Source organism: Dipodomys ordii, unplaced genomic scaffold (assembly GCF_000151885.1).
Source record: "Dipodomys ordii isolate 6190 unplaced genomic scaffold, Dord_2.0 Scaffold232, whole genome shotgun sequence".
In the NCBI taxonomy this organism is placed as follows: Eukaryota; Metazoa; Chordata; class Mammalia; order Rodentia; family Heteromyidae; genus Dipodomys; species Dipodomys ordii.
The window spans coordinates 829,457-851,458 of NW_012267448.1; the positions used below are offsets into that span (position 1 = coordinate 829,457).

The following is a 22,002-nucleotide window of genomic DNA, read 5'->3' on the forward strand; positions in this document are numbered from 1 at the left end:
TGGGCTTTCTATTGATCTTGCTAGCTATGTCCTTTGCCATGCAGAAGCTCTGCAACTTTATGCAATCCTATTTGTCCAACCTTTCTTTGATTTGTTGTTTTTCTGGGTCTCTATTAAGAAAATTTTGGCCTGCGCCAAGGAGACCTAGGGTTTCTCCTATTCCATCCTGTAATGTTTTCAGAGTAAGACAAAATTTTTAACAAATTACTTTGCTGGTCTACTTTTTCCAGGGCTAGCTTGTTCTACCAAGGCATATTAGCATATCAGAAATGCTGGGTGGGGGGGTTCCCTGGTGCCCAAATTTGACCCACCCAGTACTTGACTCTAATTTTGTCCTAATTGTCTACAGCATTTTACACATCAATTGACCTTTTGAATACTATCAATTGGAAAAAGGGAGAGGTTACCAGAAGCTAATCTCTCAGCCCACCAGGCTGCCAGACATTTTTGCCAGTTTCAACCAGGATCACTTAATTTTTAAACTGCTAAGATTAGCTAGTTGTTTGAACCAAGCACTCAGCCACCTGCAAACTCCCTATGGCCTCCTTGCAGAAAGGGGTTACAGCACATAGCAGGCTTTGATCTCCCCCATAAAGACACAAGACCAAAGACAAGAAGAGACACAAGACAAGACAAACACAGAAAAAGCCAGCTGAGCTGGGGCCTCTCCCACCATGAGTGGGACCCAACACAACCGTATCCAGAACTCCCTTACTGTATTAGAGTCAAAGAAGCTGCAAAACTCTTCATAGTACCAGAGTCTGCAGAGTGAGCCACTCTCAGAGCCACCAGAACCTCTCAGATGGGCCCGGTCCAGAGAGAGAAGGGCAGGTTACCGAGCATTTCTGTTCCCCCATCCTCTTAAATTTCCAGATGGACTGGCCCGCAGATTTCAGAAAAACATAAACACAATATAAGACAGAGTACAGGACAGAGAAACAGACTTACTTCAGGAAGATTTCTAAGTGACTTCCAAAAGACGTTTGGATGGCAAATCTGGCGTCGATGAACTGGCTGTCAGAGTGGGAAAGACCACAGGGCCCTGGAACTTCTCAGGGTGTGTAGCAGTTTCCATCCCATGGCAGCCAGCCCACCAAGACCATCTGCCAGTGGCTTCAAGGAACCCAGATGCCCTTCTTGGCACTGGGGCCCCACATTGGGTGCCATATGTTGTAAGGTAAATCATCCCAGAAGCCACATTTTAAAGTATAGAATATTGGAGTCTTTATTATACAGTTATCAGGCTGCAGGCCACTAGTTTTTACAAAGGCCTGCAGCACACAAATACACATATCACTGCTAGGAAACATTCTAAGAGGAAAGAAATAAGGAAAACAATACCAACAAGCCAGTTCAGCTCCAATGGAGAGCTGAATTGGGACGCCATGATGACTGGAGATGAGCAAGGAGACAGGACATATGGCACGATCACGGAGACACCTGTGGCAAGGAATCCTGGCAGCTAGGCTGGTCGGGGCCTAAATAGGTCAGTGCAGGGGGCAGATCCTCAAGATATCCCTAGTCCCAGGCACTAGACTCACAGATTCAGTAACCTATCAGCCAAGTGCCTGCCCCTGCCTACAGGGGTCTGGGCGCACCCATCAACTGGGAGGCAGGTGATGGGGAGGGGCGGATTTCCTTCCCCCTGTATGAAGACAAGATGCCAGTCCCTACCATCCACCATGTGGCCAATATGGCACCGGCCAGACCTGGCCTCCTTACTTCAGTCCTTGGGGGTTTTTTTGTTTTGTTTTTTTTGGGGGGAGGTCCGGTCGTGGGGCCTGAATTCTGGGCCTGGGCGCTGTCCCCCTGCTCTTCAGCTCAAGGCTAGCGCTCTACCACTTGAGCCACAGCGCCACATCCGGCTTTTTTCTTTTTGCTTATGCGGTGTTGAGGAATCAAGCCCAGGGCCTCAGGCATGCAAGGCAAGCGCTCTACCACTGAGCCACCTTCCCAGCCCCCAGTCCTTGGTTTTTTAACTTTGAATTTCTTTCATCTGTAGGAAGAAAGTCTCTAGAAGGTACTGAGAGTATTACTTGGAAAGTTGAGCAGATTGTAAGGCTGGCTGAGGCTAGAGTACAAGCTAGAAAGTCAAGAGATTGGACCCAGACCTTGCTAGAGGGACAAGTTTGGATTACCATACCCCACCATCAACCCTGATCTGGAGTTAACATTCCCCAGTGGCATCCATTGCCCAGAGATAAACCCTTTGGGATTATTATTTCCTTTTTTTCTGCTGGTCATGGGGCCTGAACTCGGGGCCTGGGTGTTGTCCCTCAGCTCTTCAGCTCAAGGCTAGCATTCTACTACTTGAGCCACAGCACCACTTCTGGCTTTTTCTGCTTATGTGGTGCTGAGGAATCAAACCCAGGGACTTATGCAGGCTGGGCAAGCACTCTACCACTGAGCCACCTTCCCAGCCTGGATTATAATTCTTTAACCAACAGACCTATCCATCTTCTGATGCAAGAGGGAAAATGGCATCGAGGAATGATGTCATGGGTAATGCAGTGGAAGCTAGGATACACTGAGATGGACTAGAGGGAAAGAGAATGCTTGAATAATTTTGTTTGGAACTTTTCTTTTACTTAAAATCATCATACATGTGTTCACCACCACCACCACCCCCCACCCACACAAGCTCTACTGCCTTCCCCCAAATCAAAGCCTGGGAAGCAGCCTGCTGGGTGCTTCTCCTCATTTATATAGCCTCCTCTGAAAACCAGATTCTTGATGACTGGGAGGGGGAGGGCGCGGGGCGGCAGAATCAGGTTTCTCATCAAGAAAACTCCATTTCAGATGGGAAAGTTACTAATATAATGAGATGCCTGTCCTCCCCCTCCTTTCTGGATAAGAGATTTTTACACTTTCACAAAACCTAAAATTAATGGTTTGCTGTATAGTGAACAATACATTTACAGTAGTTAGGGAAAGTTTTTCCAAAGCAATTTCATTCATTTATTCATTTAATGACTATTTATTGAATGTCTACTATGTATGAAGTATTGAGTCTACCCTCAAGGAAGTTAGGGGAAGTTTTAAATTGTTAGCTATAGTTGTATTTTCATATTCATACATATTTGAACAAAATAAAACATAGAAGGTTGTATAAACCATAAGATGTCAGATGTTGTGGGCATTCAAAGGTAGTAAATACTCTAGAAAAATACTTAATTTAAGGAGGTAACAGTCAATCTAGGTTTCAAAGGGTACCTAATTACTATGTCTTTACAAAACGTGTGAAAGGGTATGTGCTTTTATAAAATCTAGGTCAAGTTTGAATATATACAAATTGTGCAGCACAGTGTATTGCAAGATCAAAGTCAGAAGAGGCTGCACTATGTACAAAGGATCACAGTGGTTTAGGTTGGCTGGACTGTAAAGGGCATGGCAGGAGGAAGTTGCAAAGATTGAAAAAAATGGGTGGGAACTACATCATGGGAGCTAAGATTCTCAGCTATGAAAATTTGTGCCATATTCTGTAAGCATTAAGAGAGCCAATGAAGGCTTTTGAATGAAGGAATAATAAGATCAGAGTTCCCTTGAGAAGATGGCACTGTGGTGGCTGCTGTTATTACATGAAATAGTTTGGGTGACGTGGCTGGCACAGCACCTGATGTGCAGATCAGGAAGTCACTCAGGAAGTCACAGAAGCAGGTAGACTGCCATAGTTTCAAACATAGACTCTGTGCCAAGCTGTAGCTCTGATACTTAGTAGTAGCTATGTGATGCTTTTTTTTTAGTACTGGGATTTGAATTCAGGAACTAGAATTCAAGCAGGTGTTGTACTGCTGAGCCATGCCCCCAACTTAACCTCTTTGTGATGCAGTTTGCTCATCTGCAAGGCAAAGTTAATAATAATAATACCTGTTTTATAAATTATGAAGAGTAAATATACTAGTACATACAAAGTATATAAACAGTACTCTGCAAAACATAATAATAATGCCCATCTTTTATAAATTATGAAGGTTAAATGCTAGTACATATAAAGTGTAAAGAACAGTACTCTGTTCTGAATAAAATACTTGATAAATGTTAGGTGCTGTTATCATTTTCACTCATAGAGGAGAAAGAATTTGAGATAACCTTTAAAGAAGGGCTATGGTATAAACAAGTAGGCCTACGTGTAAAAAAAAATGGCAGATGATTAGAATGAACAACTGAGAGTTTTGTCTATGGAATAATATGGGTTGAAATTATTGGAAAATAAGATTTAAAAGGTATACAAGGTGAGATCATAAATGATCTAAAGACAATAACTAAAGACATTAATATCTAAAAACAATGGAGGGTCATTGAAAAATTTTGAATAAGGAAGTAGCTTGATCAAAACTATCCCTCAGGAAAATTAATCTACTGGTAATATGTGTGATGGACTGGAGAAGGAAGATTCTTGAGGCAGGACAACTAGTTAGGAAGCTGTTTCTGTCATCCCCCATGGAGGTTATGAGGCTGTAAGAAAGTCTACAAGTGAGAGTAGAGGAGAGATGATGGGAGAGAGTTGTAAATGACTAGCAATTAAAGAGGAACAGAGAAAAAGAAGAATCCTAACAGGCTTCACAGTGTTGAACATGAATGACCAACAGGACAAACAATAGAAGATTTGGTAAGACAACAGATTCAGCTTGGTCCAAATGAAGCTATAAATCATAGGTAATTTCTCTGCACAAATTGATAGGATAGTCCCAAATTTTGTATGAAAATACAACCCAGAATAGCCCAACAATCTTGAAAAGGAAAGCCAAAGTTGGAAAACATACTTCCTAACTTCCAAACTTACTGCAAAGTTGTAAGTAAGACAGAATGGTACCCGTGGAAGATAGGTATATAGGTCAGTAGGATAGGATTCAGAGACCAGAAATGAATCCCCACATTATTTTGACCCAATACCAGGGCTTAAACTCAAGACCTCATGTTCTTGCTTAGCTTTTTCACTTAAAGCAAGCACTCTGTCACTTGAGCCACAACTCCATTCTGGCTTTTTGCCAGAAAACTCTTGAACTTTTCTGCCAGGCTGCTTTGAACTACTTTCCTCAGTTCATAACCTCCTAAAGTAACTTGGATTACAGGCATGAGCCCTCAACACCCAGCACATGAATCTCCACAGTCAAGTGATTTACACATTGGGGCCAGATTATTTTGTAGGATAAAGGACAGTCTTCACAACAAATAATGTTGGGACAACTTGGTATCAACATACTAAAGAACAAAGTTAGACCATTACAAAAGGTAACTTAGACAAAAGGTAACTTAGATCAAAGATCTAAATATGAGTAGTGAAACTTTTAAAATAAAACATAGCTATGAGTTTTCATGACCTTGAATTAGGTAATGGCCTCTTAGAAATGACACCAAAAATAAGAAAAAAGGAATAAATAGATAGACTGTGAAAATTAAAAACTTTTGTGTTGTAAAGGACACTACCAAGAAAATGCAGATAACCCACAATATGAGAATAAATATTTGCAAATCATAGCTCTGATAAAGGACTTGATTCTAGAATATATTAAGAATGCTTACAGCTCAATATTTTTTTAAAAAGGTAGCCCAATGTAAAAGTGGGTAAAAACCTGACACAGGCATTGCTTTAAAGAAGATGTACAAATGGCCATGAACATGAGAAAAGACACTTGACTTCTTAGTTACTAAAAAATGCAAATCAAGACCTCATTGAGAGATGGGACTGTAACACCTCAGTGGAAGAGTTCTAGGCCCCTAGGGTTGACAGAATGAAGAACTATATCACACTCACTAGAATGATTATAATTTTTTTGTCAGTTGTGGGGCCTGAGCTCTGGGCCTGGGTGCTGTCCCTCAGCTCTTCAGCTCAAGGCTAGTGCTCTATTACTTGAGCCACAGTGCCACTTCCAGCTTTTTCTGCTTATATGGGGCTGAGGAATCGAACCCAGGGCCTCATGCATGCAAGTCAATCTCTCTACCACTGAGCCACCTTCCCAGCCCCAACTATAATTTCTTAAAAGACAAAAAATAAGAGCTGGTGGGAATTCCTCAAATAGTTAAACATAGTTTACATGTGACCTGGCAATTCCAATCCTAGGTATATATACCAAGCAATTGAAAATGTGCTGTCACCAAAATGCACACAGAGATACATAGCAACATTATTCATATTAGCCCCAAACTGGAACTAACCCAAATGTTGATTAACAGATGACTATATAAACAAAATGTGATATATACATACAACAAAATATTAAGAAGAAATAGTCAGGTGCTGGTAGCTCATCCCTGTAATCCTAGTTACTCAGGAGACTGAGATCTGGATGATCTTGTTTTCAAGCCATCCCAGGCAGAAAAGTCCACCAGACTCCATATCCAAAACAAGTAGCAAAAAGTTGGAATGGAGGCAAGGCTCAAGGGATAGAGGACCAGCTGTGAGCAAGCAAGCCAAGCAAGTGTGAGGTCCTGAGTTCATGCCCAAGTTCTGGCAAAAGGAAGAAAGGGAGGAAGGGAGGGATAGATACAAGCCATAACACAAATTTATCTTAAAAACTAATGCTAAGTGAAAGAAACCACACAAAAGACTACATATTGTGTGGTTCTACTTACATGAGAGGTCAAAAGAATAGCCAAATCTATAGAAACAGAAAATAGATTAGTGGTGCCAGGGGCTGGAGGTTGAAGAAGTAAGGGTGTAATTACTGCTAATGGGCACGTGGTTTCTTTTGGGAGTGACAAAAATGTGCTGAACTGCACTGTGGTGATACTTGTAAAGCCCTATAACTATACTAAAAATTATTACACACTTTAAATGAGGAAATAGTATGGTATATGAATGTCAGTTTTTTTGTTTTTGTTTTCATTTTTGTGCCGGTCCTACAGCTTGAATTTAGGGCGTGGGCACTGTCCTTGAGCTTTGGTGCTCAAGGCTAGAACTCTACCACTTAAGAGCCACACTCCACTTCCAGCATTTTAGTGGTTAATTGAAAATACACGTCTCACAAGCTTTCCTACCTGGCTGGCTTTGAACCATGATACTCAAGAGTATCTGGGATTATAGGCATAAATCACTAGCAGCACCCAGTTAATTGTTTTAAATATATTTTGGAATTTTTTTTACTGAAACAGTACCCACAGATGGCTAACTATAGTTTTTTTTAGTAGAATTAGCAATCAATTACTTCTGAGAAAGAAGCAATTGACTATATTGATAAGAAAGTGGATTACAAGAATTGGCTATTAGGGGCTAGAACTAGATAACTTTATAGAACTGAGAAAGAGAGAAGTAGATAAATGGTTTAGCCTATAGAGTAAAGCAGAGACTAAAGATGTAAGAAAACCACATAAAGCCTTCCCCTTTCTGTTCCCAGCCTCTGCATGAGGAAGATAGATGGCCACTATAACAAGGAGAAAATCTAGACCCCAGGTAGAGAAATTAACCTTGAAGAGGAGCAGTGCAAAGAAGGACATTTTGCAATAGGAAAGGAGGTAGAGGAGGGCATTTGGCACACATACCTTCAACCAGTTCTCTCATGTATGAAGCAGAGAAAGTTTAATTTCCAAAGATACACCTGAAACTTACAGATTGGAGATGCTTTCATTTGACAGACTGTTTTCATTATTTTGTTTCGTTGGCTAGTACCATGGCTTGAACTCAGGACCCAATGCTCTTGCTTGACTTTCTTGCTCACATTTGGTAATCTACCAAATGAACCACATTTCCAGCCCAGCTTTTGCTTGTCAATTGAAGATTGAATTTCAAAGACTTCTGCCTGGGCTGGCTTTGAATCAAGATTCTCAAATTTCAACCTCCTGAATAGCTAAAATTATAGGCATGAGCCTATAATTTTAATCTTAACTATATTTGCTTTTTATAGTTCATTTTTTTAAGGTAGTCTTGCTACATAGCTGAGGCTGGCTTTGAACTCAAATTCTCTGCCTAGAGGTAGAGGCAGGAATATTGAGAATTCCAGACCTGACTGAGCTCACTTAGCCATGTCTTATAAAAATACAAATACAAAAAGGCTGGAGTATGTCTCAAAAGGTAGAGTGCTTGCCTAGCATGTACAAGGACTTGGATTTAATGTCTAGTAATGCCAAAAAAAAAAGAACAGATGTTACACGAAATGCAATTCTTTATCAGTTGGAGGTGAAGTGAAGGACTGCAAAGCTGCAGAGAGATAATGGCCCATTTTAATCTATAAACGTTCATAGAATTTGTTGATTTTGAAGTTCTAAGCATAAATTGTAGTGGACACAATTTGTTTGATTTTACAGCTATCTCGAATGGAGCAGAAAATTCTTTATCTTATTTTTTTCTTATTAACTTATATTAGTTATACAAAGTGGGGACATAACAGAAAAATCTGACAGTTTATTCAAGGACCTACAGATTTCCGGGGGAAAAAGGACAAAGAGTTAAGGGAAGTAAGGGTGCTGCTGAGTTTCCAAAAGGTCTAACTGTTCTCTAGAAGATCAGTGAAGCAAGTGAAGTCAAAAGATAGTGTAGTGGCCCTTGAACATAGGAGAAAGACCATGGGACTGGGCATTATAATAAGCATAAAAGAGCAATTGCAATAGGGACATAGGAAAAAAAACAGAAAATTGTATACAGAGAAAATAGCTTAGAGTTCAGGGTCTTAGAAATAATGCAATTTCAAATGTTTCTTTATCAGGTCCCATAGTATGCCCATGCTTAGGAATGAATAATGAAAGTGGAATGCAGGTTAACATCACTGTTAATGAAAAGGTAGGAAAGTTGTACTATCAGAGAATTATGACAGACCCCAGAGAAAGAATAAGTCTTTTATTCAATACAGTAAACCCATTGCCTGGTAGGAAATAGACATTCAACTAACATTTGTTGATCAGTTAGATGACTAGATGGGAAAGGGCAAATGGATGGATGGATGGATGGAAGGCTGGCTGGCTGGATGGATGGATGTTGCAGCACATGTCAGAGTTGTTCATCTCTCTGTCTTCTTCCCCTCTTTGACCATCAGCTCCTTGAGCCTGGTTTATTTCTGTATCTCTCATACCCAGCATAGGGAGACTAGCAAATGCTAGAAACAAAGTTTAAGGAAGTGGTTGATCACCAATGGCTCACATCTGAAATCCTAGCTACTCCAGAGGGCTGAGATCTGATTATTATGGTTTAAAGTTCTTGCAGGCGGAAAACTCTTTTATTAACCAGCAAAAAGCCAGACAGCAAAGTGTGCTAGCCTTGACAGCACCCAGGCCCTGAGTTCCAGCCCCATTACTGACACACAATAAAGTTCAAGTAGATGAATACTGAATTGAAGAGAATGATGGCAAGGAAAGAGAGAGATGAACATTGTGACTAGGTGCTAAAATCCTCCAGAGAGGTGGAGGAATACATTATAGACTTATACATAAAAACTTAGTGGCATAAACAAATGGCATTGACTTTAAAGAGAAGATACAAGGATCCAAGAGGGAATTTGGAAATGGCAATTTTTCTCTTCCCATCCAGGTAGTTGTCGAAGAATGGCCACAGCATGTTTTTCTCCTTTGACACTTCTTCCTTGCCCTGTCACCCAGCCCTCTCAATTTTTTTTCTGTTTGCTTTGCCTCACTTCCTGTTGTCCTCATGCTTAATGTGATTCAATACTCATTTTGCTAATCTCTTTGTCTCTAGACCTTATCACTTTCGCTTTACTTGCAACAGCAACAACCAGGGCTAAAGATATTTTTTTAGCACTATCACTCAGTGCATCATACTTCTCCAGGTGCTCCCATTTGAGTATGAAATCAAATGAAAACACCGCTCTTGAATTCGCCAATATCTATTCTCCAACCCTGTGTAGGCTGAGCTTTAGACAATATACAAAAACACCCTACATTTTTCAAGGCTTTTATTTACCCTTCTCTACCCATCCAGAGCCCACTTCATCAGAATTCCCTAAGGACTCATTTCCTCTATCAGACTACAATTAAAATAACTATTTCAGAAATACCTTCCTTCCTTTATTCTTTCATGTCTCCAAACTACCAAAAGGCCATGTGTCACTCTGTATTACTCTATTAATTCTATCATGGAAATACCTCTCAAATCCATTGCTTCTTCTCCACTCTTTCTTCCTGGAGCCAGTATGTCTGACACAAGAGCTTTAAGAAGAATATCTAAGCTCACACCTGTAATCCTAGCTACTCAGGAGGCTAAGATCTGAGGATCACAGTAGGAAGCTAGCCTGAGCAGGAAAGCTCGTGAGATGCATCTCCTACTAGCTACCCCAAAACTGGAAATGGATCCAGTAGAATACTAGCTTTGAATACAACATCACAAGGACAGCACTCAGGCCCCGAGTTCAAGCCCCAGGACCAGTACACACACACACAGGGTATCTAATGTCCCCAACACACACAACAGAGACACATGTGTGTACACATGCACATGCATCCACATCCAATGTTTGTGACAGGCATTTCATATTCTTTAGGTAGCATTAAATTAGCTTATCAGTGTGGCTGCTCACATTTACACCTCTAGCTTCATTCTTTCACTCTCAGTTCCTAACCTGTATGTTCCTGCAATGTACTTATGTCTCTGAACTTCATCCCCTACCAGTAACCCCCACAGCCATCCCTGCCTCTACCTCCCCTACCTTCACTCTACATTGCCTATAAACTGCTACTATGCTTTGTTTTCATTTGGGGGGACTGAATCTAGGGCCTCACATATGCTAAGAAAGCACCATAGTATTTAGCTGTACCCCAAGCCCTTCTCCTATGCTTTTAAAAATATGTTATTGCAAAATAATTGCTGATTCGCAGGATGTTGCAAAGAAATATGTAGGAAAGTCCCATGCAATCTTCCTCTGCTTTCCCCCATGCTAGCATCTTACACAATATAATACACTATCGGCATCAATAAATTTATTTTGGAGGGCTCAAGTCATTGCTCAAGTGGGAGATCACCTGCCTGGCAAGCATGAGGTCTTAATTCAAATCCCAGTACAGCCAAAAAAAGATTTTGGTACAGTCTGTTGATCTGATTCAGATTTTACCAGTTATACATCTACTCTTACGTGTATCTTTGCAGTTTTATCACTTGACTAACCACAACCACAATCAAGATACAGAACTATACCATCAGCACAAGGCTCTGTCATACCCATATAATCACATCCAATCCTAACCCCTGGCACTCAATAATAATCTTTTTTCTACCTCCGTAGTTACCATTTTATAGTGTGATATGAAGTCATGCAGTATGTATTCTTCGGCCCTGTTTACCCAGCATAATTTCCTTGAAATTCATCCATTTTTTGCATTGGATCAGTAGTTTGTTTTTCTCAAATTGGTGAGAAATATTCCACTGATATGGAAATACCAGTTTGTTTGACCATTTACCTGTTGAAATACATTTGGTTTTTCCAAGTTGAGGCTATTACAATTAAAACTGCTATACACATTCATATAAAAGTTCCTACATGAAAATAAGTCTTCATTTTTCTGGAATAAACTGCCCAAGAGTATAGTTCCTAGCTCATATGGCAATTCTATTTTTAGTTTTGTCAGGAACTGCTAAATTATTTTCTGGGGTGGCTATAACATTTAACATTCCCACCAGCAAAATATATGTGATCTAATTTCTCTACATCCTTCCCAGGAACTGTTGTTATCACTGGTTTTCATTTTATCCATCTTAAGAGTTGGCTCACTATAGTACTTCTCATGTTTTAAGACCTAAGAGTTATTGCTGTAGAGCCTTTTTTAACATCTTCTACAAATGTTGACTACTCTCTCTTCTGTTCTCTTCTGTGCTGTCTCTGATGCTTCATTTATCATGGTATTTTCATTATATATTTCCAGAGTCTCTGTCTTCCCCCTCTCTTCTGGGCTGCATGGTGATTCCGCTGTGACAGATTCCTTTCAATTCCTCCAGCATCTGGTACAGTTTCATGCTGGGCACATAGTGGCGCACTCAGCAAATGTATGCTAAGTGAGGGAAAGAATGAATGGAAAGAATAGTATTTTTACTTGCCTCTTCCGTGTCCCTCTCACCCCCGCCTTTGCTAGAAACCTTTTTAGAATAGACATAACACCTTCCTGTGTCTCCCAGCAGCAGCTAATAGGGTGCACTATTCGTGTAGATGCGCAATAAATGTCGTAGAAACTATTCAGGTGGCTTATCTTCCCTCTGCACCCAGGAGATAAGCACATAAAAGAAAGAATAGGCCTGAGAATCCTTGTATTAAAGATCATATGTCATAATTTTTGTAATATTCTTATAATCTCTACGATCACTTAAATACTAAGTCTGTATAGATGAGAAATGAAAACAAAACAGCCCTTTGAATCAAAGGATTGTTGGCTGTAGTTTCAATTACTGGGTTGCATTGGAGAAGGCAGCATTTTCTATCCCTGAATTTCTTTTGCCATTTCTGAAGGATCTGGGATTTTTCTGGGTTTTCTGCACTGGTGAAATTTGACATGTTGATTATGAGAGGGTCATTAACCTCAGAATTTTTGATCACTTTTTGACTCTGTATTTTCTCACTCTGAAGTCTGTTAATTTGCACTTGTTTATATGTCTTTGTAAGAATTACTCAGGCCCTTGAGGACTGAGATATGTTTTGTCTGGAAAGTAGATTGTAAGCCCCTTGAGAGCAAGGACCTTATAACTCTCAGGAATGCATTCTGGACATCGTCAGTGTTTAAATAATGACAGTACTAAAAGCCTGACTAAAGTCACCTGTCACATTGACATCTTCCTTTTTATCTATCAGGCTTCTTACTATTGAAGAAAACAATTAGGTTGATTTGACAGCATTGATTGATTATATTATAAATTAGGCTCAATAATATCGATTGCAACTTGTTTTGGGGTGCTTTTAGATATACCATTTTAGATCAATTGTTACCGTTCCCTTCCTTATAATACTTGTTTGGTTGCATATGCATGGAGAAGACTATATTTCATAATCTTTAAGTTCCTTTGCATAATACAAAGTAAGGTGATACCATCTAGGCTTTCAAAGTGTGCATTTCTCCCGTCCATGTCCATTGGTGATAAACTCATTGTCATCTTAAATGACCAGAAAGAATTCTTCAAGCTATTCAGTCAATGTGATGTGTATGTTTCATTTCTACAGATTTTAAAATGGAATTAATGTGTATCTATGTCCCAAGCATTTATTCAAGTTAAATTAATATGAATATTTTACCAGGCACCAGTGGCTCATGCCTGTAATCCTAACTACTCAGGAGGCTAAGATCTGAGGATCATGGTTCAAAGCCAGCCTGGGCAGGAAAGTCCAGGAGACTCTTATCTCCAATAAACCACCAGAAAATTGGAAGTGGCACTCTGGATCAAATAGTAGAGCACTAGACTTGAGCTGATGAGCTGAGGGACAGGGCCCAGGCCCAGAGTTCAAGCCCCACAACTGACAAAAAATTAATATGAATATTTCAATGAATTCTGAGTTCTGAAACAGAAGAGCAAATTTGTTCAATGATGAGGGTACAGGCAGGGGGATTTTTAAAAATCACGTTTATTAACATATAATTCACATACAACCTTATTCAGTCTTTCTGATGGAAAGTTTGATGTGATTGATAACTTGGGGGAGTGGGGTTTTTGTTGGTGTAAGTTTTTGAAGTCAAGGTCTGGTACTTGCTCAGCTTACTTGTGTATCTGGGGCTCTACCACTTGAGCCATTCCTCCAGCCTGGCTTTTTCTCAGATTAATTGGAAATGAAATCTTGTGTAACACCCCCCCCCCACACACACACAGCTTTGAAAGGAAATTCTCCAGAGTAGCTAGGATTACAGGCATGAATCACTGGTCCCTGACAAGCCTGAGAGTCTTAATTATTTACTAATTCAGCTATACCCCTGCTTGCCTCACTAACCCCTAAAACCAAACAAATCTTTGTTTTTCTGATATTTTGTGTCATTTCTCTTTTCTACAGTGTACTAAAGGAGGTATACCAAGTCTTTAATCCTACAGCAGTGGTCTTACAGCTGGGAGCAGATACGATAGCTGGAGATCCCATGTGCTCCTTTAATATGACTCCAGTGGGGCTTGGCAATTGTCTTAAGTATATCCTTCAGTGGCAACTGGCAACACTCATTTTAGGAGGAGGTAAGTACAAAAGAAAGTCACCCTCTTCCTTATTTTATTGGTTGGTATGGATAAGAAGTTGGCTGTCTTGAATTGGATAGGACCAAAACAATCTATTACATAGAAGCCTGGGTCAATGAAATCTGCCAGCTCCAAGTTTAGCCTGAGGAAGGACTGACAGGCTCCCTTCTCCTTTCTATTCAGCTCCCCATGTCAATTGACTCCTCAGCACTATTCAGTCTTTTCCAATGCCTTTGCCAAAAGGTAACCTCTGGAACTGGGAGTATAGCTCAGTGATAGAGCATTGGTCTAGCATGCACACGATCCTGTGTTCAATCCTAGCATTGAAAATAAAAGATAAATGTTACCTCAAGATCCTAAGAATAGATTTGATCCCAACAGATTGATTTATCTTCCTTTGGTGTGATCTTTGATTTTTACATTTTATACTCATCTTTCAGAACCATACCACTAAAATTCTAACTCTACTCATTTTTCAATTGTAAAATGTATGACTGGATTAAGTATACAAGGTGACTTCAAGAATGGCGCTCTTTTCCCAAAACATGGTTTTGTTATAATAAAGCAAAATGGAAATATCCAAAGAATTTCTTGGGTATCTTACCTTCCACATATATTGATACTTACTCTACTAAACAGAAATATGGGTCTACTCAATAGAAGCACTTACTGATTTGAGAGGGGGACCTTGTGAGCCTTTATCCACCTGTAAATATGTCTTGCTTAGCATCTTCTGTCTCTCTTACATGGTACAATCTTTATTTTGCTGGATGAATAGATGGATATGTTAAAATATGGCCAAACAAATTGAGCTCTAAATACAAAGATGATAGATGAGCTAATAATCTGTCATTTTGTCAATTTGTTGTAAAGTCCAAATTGGGGGAATATTGGGAAGTGGGTAAATCTATGTATATGAGTAAACATCCAACACAAATATGCCAACCTAAGCTGGGCACCAGTGGCTCACAACTGTAATCCTAGCTCCTACAGAGACTGAGATCTGAGGACTGTGGTTCAAAGCCAGCCTAGTAAGGAAAATCCTTGAGACTCTTACCTCCAATTAACCACCAAAATCTTGAAGTAGAGCTGTGGCTTAAGTTGTAGAGCACCAGTCTTGAGCAGAAAAAGCTAAAAGACAGTGTCCAGACTCTAGTTCAGGCCCCAGTATTGGCACAAAAAAATTACTAACCTAGTTCTTTGGCCAATCTCTAACCCAAGAAGGACAAAAATTAAAGGTGCTTACACAAGACAACATTTTATGAAAAGCTAGTATGAAATATATTATCTTCAACTGCAGTAGAAGGTAAAATCAATAAGAATTGTATGACATAGTATTTTGACAGCACATTAGTAAAATGTTTACAAATCAAATACTATGTGTATACCAGGAATATCTTACTACTTAAGCAAAATCTATACTGACTCTTTTTGAAATTGAGTAGCCATGACAAGTAAGTCCATCTTAGAAGTTTAGATTTTTCCATGTTCAGTGTGTTTAACATAATACCTATGCTATTTAACTATACTTTTCAGCTCTATTAATACAAAGACAGTAGAGATGGCCACTTCCTTATACTTAGATGGACCCCATTCAGGCCTTAAAGACACAGTCTAGGGCTGGGAATGTGGCTTAGTGGTAGAGTGCTTGCCTAGCATGCATGAAGCCCTGGTTTTAATTCCTCAGTACGACATAAACAGACAAATCTGGAAGTGGCGCTGTAGCTCAAGTGGTAGAGTCCTAGTCTTGAGCACATACAGGTTCAGGGACAGTGCCCAGGCCCTGAGTTGAATCCTCAGGATTGTCAAAAAAGACACATTATAGAAGCTCCTGTATCCCCAATATTCAAAAAGTAGAAAAAACATGAAAACAATACATAGATTTTTCTCAATGTCACGACTAATAGTGTCCTCTCATAGTCTTAAAAGTCTGTCATTTTGGACAATAATCTATATGGTCATCCTACTGAAAATAGACAGGAATCTATTTCCTTTAGGCTATGTTGGGGGTTATGAAATCATTTCATTCTAACTCTTACACTCTTGGAATTTAGCTAAAGTCCAGTGTTTCTAATGCTTACATTGCAGAATACATCTATTAAGCAAAAAATATGCTGATTATTGGTCAGTGTAATATGGCTGCTAGGTGACTATGACAGGCCCTGATGAGGTGGGTCAGAGAATCAATCAGCAGTCCCTTCTTCATCTCACTGTTTTTGATCTGTGCCACTAGGCCTGTGTTTTGTGGTGGAAAGGAATGTTGATATTTGAAGAAGGAAGTCTTGCTGTCAGCACTTTCCCTTTCTCTTTCCTGTAGGCTTTTAAGACTACCTCTGTCAGTAGCTTTAAAATACAAATTGCATCCAACTGTCACTTTTTAGAATTGTTGCAAAATTCATCACAGAAACCTCTACATTAGATAAGTCACCTCCAAAGATCTGGGTTCTGGAGTTGTCAGCCTTCTTGATATCTGTGTGCATGTGTGTATGTGTGTATGTGTGCATGCTGGTAGTAGGGGTTGAACTCAAGGCCTTTTGCTCTGCCTTGGCTTTCTCCTCTTAGGCTGGTGCTCTACCACTTGAGTCACATCTCCACTTGTGTGTTTTCATGGTTAATTGGAGCTAAGAGTCCCTCAGATTTTTCTGCAGGCTCACTTTGAACTGAGATGCTTGGATCTCAGCCCCCTGAGTAGCTAGGATTACAGGAGTGAACCATCAGTGCCTGGCATTCCTGATGTCTCCTAATGGACTGAAAGGAGCTTGGATTCCTCAGGGGCATATTTGTTAGGAGACAAGAGCCTCTTTAATCTGTATTGCCCTGGGAATTCCCAGTTCTACGTTGTACATAATCTGATTGATCCCCCAAAAGGTTGTCCACTACTTGGATTGCAAATATTATCACAGCATGTTTAAGTAAAATTCTGCATGTTCAGAGTTGTTTTTTAGCCCATTTATTAAAATACTTTTTTCTTCTTTCTTATCCCTTTCCCTTTCCTGCTGTTTTCCTAACTACACAATTCTTGATGGAGATAGGAGGCTATAACCTTGCCAACACAGCTCGTTGCTGGACATATTTGACCGGGGTCATCCTAGGGAAAACACTATCCTCTGAGATCCCAGATCATGAGGTAAGTAAGGCTCTGACAAGTCATCTCTTCTTTAAGGGGAAGAGCTGAGTCATTCCACCTAATCAAAATCACGTCCTCACCACTCAATACCGTTTTGTTGAGAGACACTTTAATAACAATAACACACTGTCTTGGCAGAATAGTAGACTCTTGTTCCAAAATATCCAAGACCTTCTGCCTTCTTTTTTTTTTTTACAAAAGCCCTCAAAGGCCAACCAACTTTAATTTCCTAATTAATTACAAAGACTGTGGGAAGGGGTCACCTGTTCACACAAAGCACCCTTTAGAATATGTTCATATTTTCATCCCCTAGGCTCAAAAAAGAAAGGACTAGCTCTTAAGTGTGTAAACTAAGTTTTCATCTAATTTTCAGAAGTTGCATAGGTGATATGTCCCACAGGTTCTTGGGTGATATAGTCTTTGTCTCTCAGTTGTCCCTGCCTAATGTAAAATTCAAGAACTATAAATTACTAACAAAGTCAAGTCTGGTGTGTCTCCAGCAATGTGGCCCACAGAAATTGGGACAGGATCATCTAAAATGTGAAATGTGTCATTTGTGTCTTTGCCATTTTCTTTACTCATTTGAGAGTGGTTTTGAAAAGCAAAGGTGTCTGGTACTAGTTTTCCTAAACCAAGCTAATAGAAGGCTATCTGGGACCTGAGAGTGTGCTTATAATGGTTTACACAAAGGTGTACCATTCTGGTTCTCCACCTCCACACCTGGCAGGCAATATGCTGTTACAGATCAGGATGTGGCTATAGACCTTCGACAGTATGACTTAGAATAACAAATCAGTGCATGCAGCCCCACCTTCTCCAATTATTTCCCAAAGATAAGGAATGGTGTTTTGGTTGTAGATAACATTTTAATGATAATTACCAAAAATAAACAAAACTGTATGAAGGCAATATGTTTTGTGTCACAAATAGAAGATACACTATACTTTGCTAGTGTCAGGGTTAATAGGAGTCACTTTTGTTGACTTTCTTTTATTTAGTATTTGGAAGCTTAACTAAATACATAGGTAAGTGCTGTGAACAAATGTAATTGCTGTTATTGCTGTGAGGATATGTCAGATTGCATTGTAACTTAAAGCACTGGGACTTTAAAAATTGATCGAGTTATGTCAAAAAAAGAATTTTAGGATGTAGAAATCTGAATTAAGAGTGAGTGTTCTGTTCCAAGGAAGCAAGAGCAAATCAGAGGATTCATCCGTATTAAAAGATTGGTAAAATTTTAATAAACATAAATATTTCTTCTAGTGCCTGGAAAAACTATGTGCCTGAACAAAGGTGGGGTTAGCTAGAGATTCTCTGTCTTTACACAGAATTATTCTGTAAGGTTAAATGTGATGTAATACATGACAAGTGTCTGAGACCCAGGTCTTAGCACCTAACAGACACTTTGAAAATGCAGGTTCTCCCTTCCTCTTTGTAACTCCTCACTGCTTATAGCTAGATATTTATGACTCTTTCATTCATAAATTTGCCCAAACCCTTTGTGAAACCCTTCTGTCATATCCTTTTGGTATAAAAAATGTCAGCATCCAAGAAGGAACAAAGAAGAAAATTGAAATGACAGTCTTCCAGGTACTATAAGATAACATTTTAATGAAAATTGCCAAAAATAAACAACATGGTATGAAGGCATATATAAGTCTTGTGTCTCAGTATACAGTCGCACACAAGTATCCTTATGGTCCTCTGCAATCAGATCAACAAATAGTAGATCAAAAAATATTTGCTATGCACTCATTGTATGCCAGTAACTATGCTATGTTAGGTGTCTTGGAAGATGCAAAAGACAATTAGACTTTGTCCTCTACCTCATGGGTGTGGGGTAGGAGACTGATATAGATGTAGGGACCTTTGCCAGTGGACAGATAGTTGTAATACAGAGCAGAATAAGAACCCTAGGATAAGGCTGGAGATGTGGCTCAAGTTCTACAGCATCTGCCTAGTAAGCTAAGTGTCAGGCCCTGGATTCAAACCCCAGTATTGACAGACAGACAGTCAGATACCAGTGGCTCTCACCTGTGCTGTCAGCTACTCAGGAGGCTGAGATCTAACAATCTCGGTTCAAAGCCAGCTTGGGCAAGAAAGTCTCTTGGCAAGAAAGACTCTTATTGCCAGTTAACCATCAAAAAGCAAGAAGTAAGAGGTTTTTCCTTTGTCATTATTGTTTTTAATGTACTATGTGATTTTCTTGTTTCTTTTGTATGTTTTCCCCCCATGGTATAACCCCTGTTGTCACTGTATTTGATTCCAGTACCCTGCATCTTGTATATACATTTTTCTAATTTAGGGAGGGGAAGGATATAGCAAAATGCCGAAACAAGGATACAGGTTGATCCATTGTAACAATGAGTAGAAGACACTATGTTGAAAATGACCTTTTCAACTTGGGGAGAGGAGTTGGGGAGGTGGGAAGGGAAGGGATAGTAGGGGAAAACAAATGAGGGGGGTAACAATGCTAGATAGGAAATGTACTCATTACTCATTTAACTGTAACCCCTCTGTACAGTATCTGTACAATAAAAAATATTTCAAAAAAAGGTGTGGCTCAAGTGGTAGAGCACCAGCTTTCATCAAAAAAGCCAAGCAAGGGCTGGGAAGGTGGCTCAGTGGGAGAGTGCTTGCCTTGAATGCATGAAGCCCTGAGTTCGATTCCTGAGCACCACATTAACAGCAAAAGCCGGAAGTGGCTCTGTGGCTCAAGAGGTATAGTGGTAGCCTGAGCTGAAGAGCTCAGGGTCAGCACCCAGGCCCAGAGTTCAAGACCCACAACCAACAAAAAAAAAAAAGCCAAGCAAGAATGTCTAGGCCTGAGTTCAAGTGTTGTTGAGATCGGGGGTGTGAGGGGGAGGGGCAAGATGAAGTGGGGAAGGGAGAGGGAGAGAGAGATAGATGACAAAGACAGCAGAGAGAGAAAGATGAGACAGACAGAGACCAAGAGAAGAACCCTAAGATAGTAGCAGCAGTGACTGTGGGGATTTGCATCAGACTTAAAGGGAATACAGGAGATGAAAATGTGCTTGAGAAATGTAGTGTTGTCACGGGGTCAAACTATTGCAGCAGTCAGCTTCAGCCTGGCTGACCTCCGCATTGTTTCTGTTTGTGTTTTTGCTCTTAGTCTTCAGCTTTTGTTTTCTTCTCCCCTGCGACAGTAGTCCTCCACCTCTTCCAACTGCCCTTTTCCCACTTCACTACTATGCCTCCCAAAAAACCTTAACCTAAATCTAGCAAGCCCCTCCAATTCTTCCTTCATGTTCAGTTGTTCCTTCATTTATTAAACACATTTTCCTTGGGCCTCTACTACTTGCCAGGCCTTATTCAGGTCTGCATTCAGAGGTACAAAGACTAGCAGGATAAGACCCAGTGTGCTAAAAAATCTCACCATCTAATAGAGTTGAGGAAGCAATGTGCTGTAAACTGAGACAAATGAGGAGCATAGAAGAACTATTTCAATCATCCTTTGATCTGAATCATAGAGGTTGCTTGGGAGTTTTCTAGGTGGAATAAGGAGGAGGAAAGAATTCTCCACTGAAGTAACTGAGGTTGGAAAGGACCCATAGGAAGATGTGATGTGTAGAACATAGAATGTGTGAGAACATAGACTGTGATTGTCAGACGGATTAAAGCTTGAATGGAAAATGGGGGACTATAAAGTACCTTGAATGAGTATATGGATATTCTGTAGTCTAGTAATTTTATTTAGACTCCCTGATGTAGGCTAAAGTATGGCAGTTTTATATACAGATGGAGCATCTCATCCAAAAATCCAAAATCTGAAATAACTTTCTTAGAAGCAACATGGTAATGTTCAGTATCAACAGATTTCCTAACAAAAATATTTGTTCAGATTTCTTTTGATGGATTAATTATGAAAACTGTGTCTCATTCATATTAGGAAATACATATAGCTATTAAAAGAAGTTTAGTTGATTTACATACAGAATGTATGTATGGATTTATTTGGGAGGAATAACAGTTTAACAGTATTAGTCTTTCAATCCATTAATTTCCTTTATCTTTCCATTTATGTAGGTCTTCTTAAATTTCTAATTTTTATTTAGAGTCTTCATTAGATCTTGCATAAGTTTCGTTAAATTTATCTGCATTTAAAAACTGATTTTATTTTATATGGCTTTTCTTTTTGTGTATGTGTTCATCCTGGGGCTTGAAATCAGGGCCTGGATGCTGTCCCTGAGCTCTTTTGCTCAAGGACAGCTGTCTACCTCTTGAGCCAGAGCTCTACTTCTGGCTTTTTGAGGGTATCTTATTGGAGATAACAGTCTGGTAGAGCTGGGCACCAGTGGTTCACTCCTGTAATCCTAGCTAATCAGGAGACTAAGATCTAAGGATCATAATTCACAGCCAGCCCAGGCAGCAAAATTTGTGAGACTCTTATCTCCAATTAACCACCAGAAAACCGAAGTGGCTCTTTGAGTGAAAGTGGTAGGGTGCTAGCCTTGAGTGGAAAAGCTCAAGGGACAGTGCCCAGGTGCTGAGTTCAAGCCCCAAGACTGGCAAAAAAGAAAAAGAAAAGAAAAAAGAAAAAAAAGAAAAAGAATCTATTCCTGCCCAGGCTTGCTTCTAACCTCAGTCCTCAGATCTCAGCCTTATGAGAAGTTTAGGATTACAGGCATGAGTCATTGGCACCCAGTTTATGCCATTTTTTTGGCGGGGGGGGGGAGGGCGGGGGTTCCGGTCGTGGGGCCTGAACTCTGGGCCTGGGCGCTGTCCCTCAGCTCTTCAGCTCAAGGCTAGCGCTCTACCACTTGAGCCACAGCGCCACTTC

At 40.0% G+C, this 22,002-nt stretch overlaps 1 protein-coding gene across 1 annotated transcript in view; it reads left to right on the forward strand.

Annotated features, from left to right (window-relative positions):
• Nucleotides 1–22,002, forward strand: part of LOC106000662 (histone deacetylase 8) — a 264,784-nt gene that overhangs the window by 117,838 nt on the left and 124,944 nt on the right. Inside the window, exons 6-7 of the mRNA XM_013035949.1 lie at nt 13,902–14,074; nt 17,107–17,201. Coding sequence (XP_012891403.1) covers nt 13,902–14,074; nt 17,107–17,201 — 268 coding nt within the window. The remainder of the gene's footprint in view (nt 1–13,901; nt 14,075–17,106; nt 17,202–22,002) is intronic.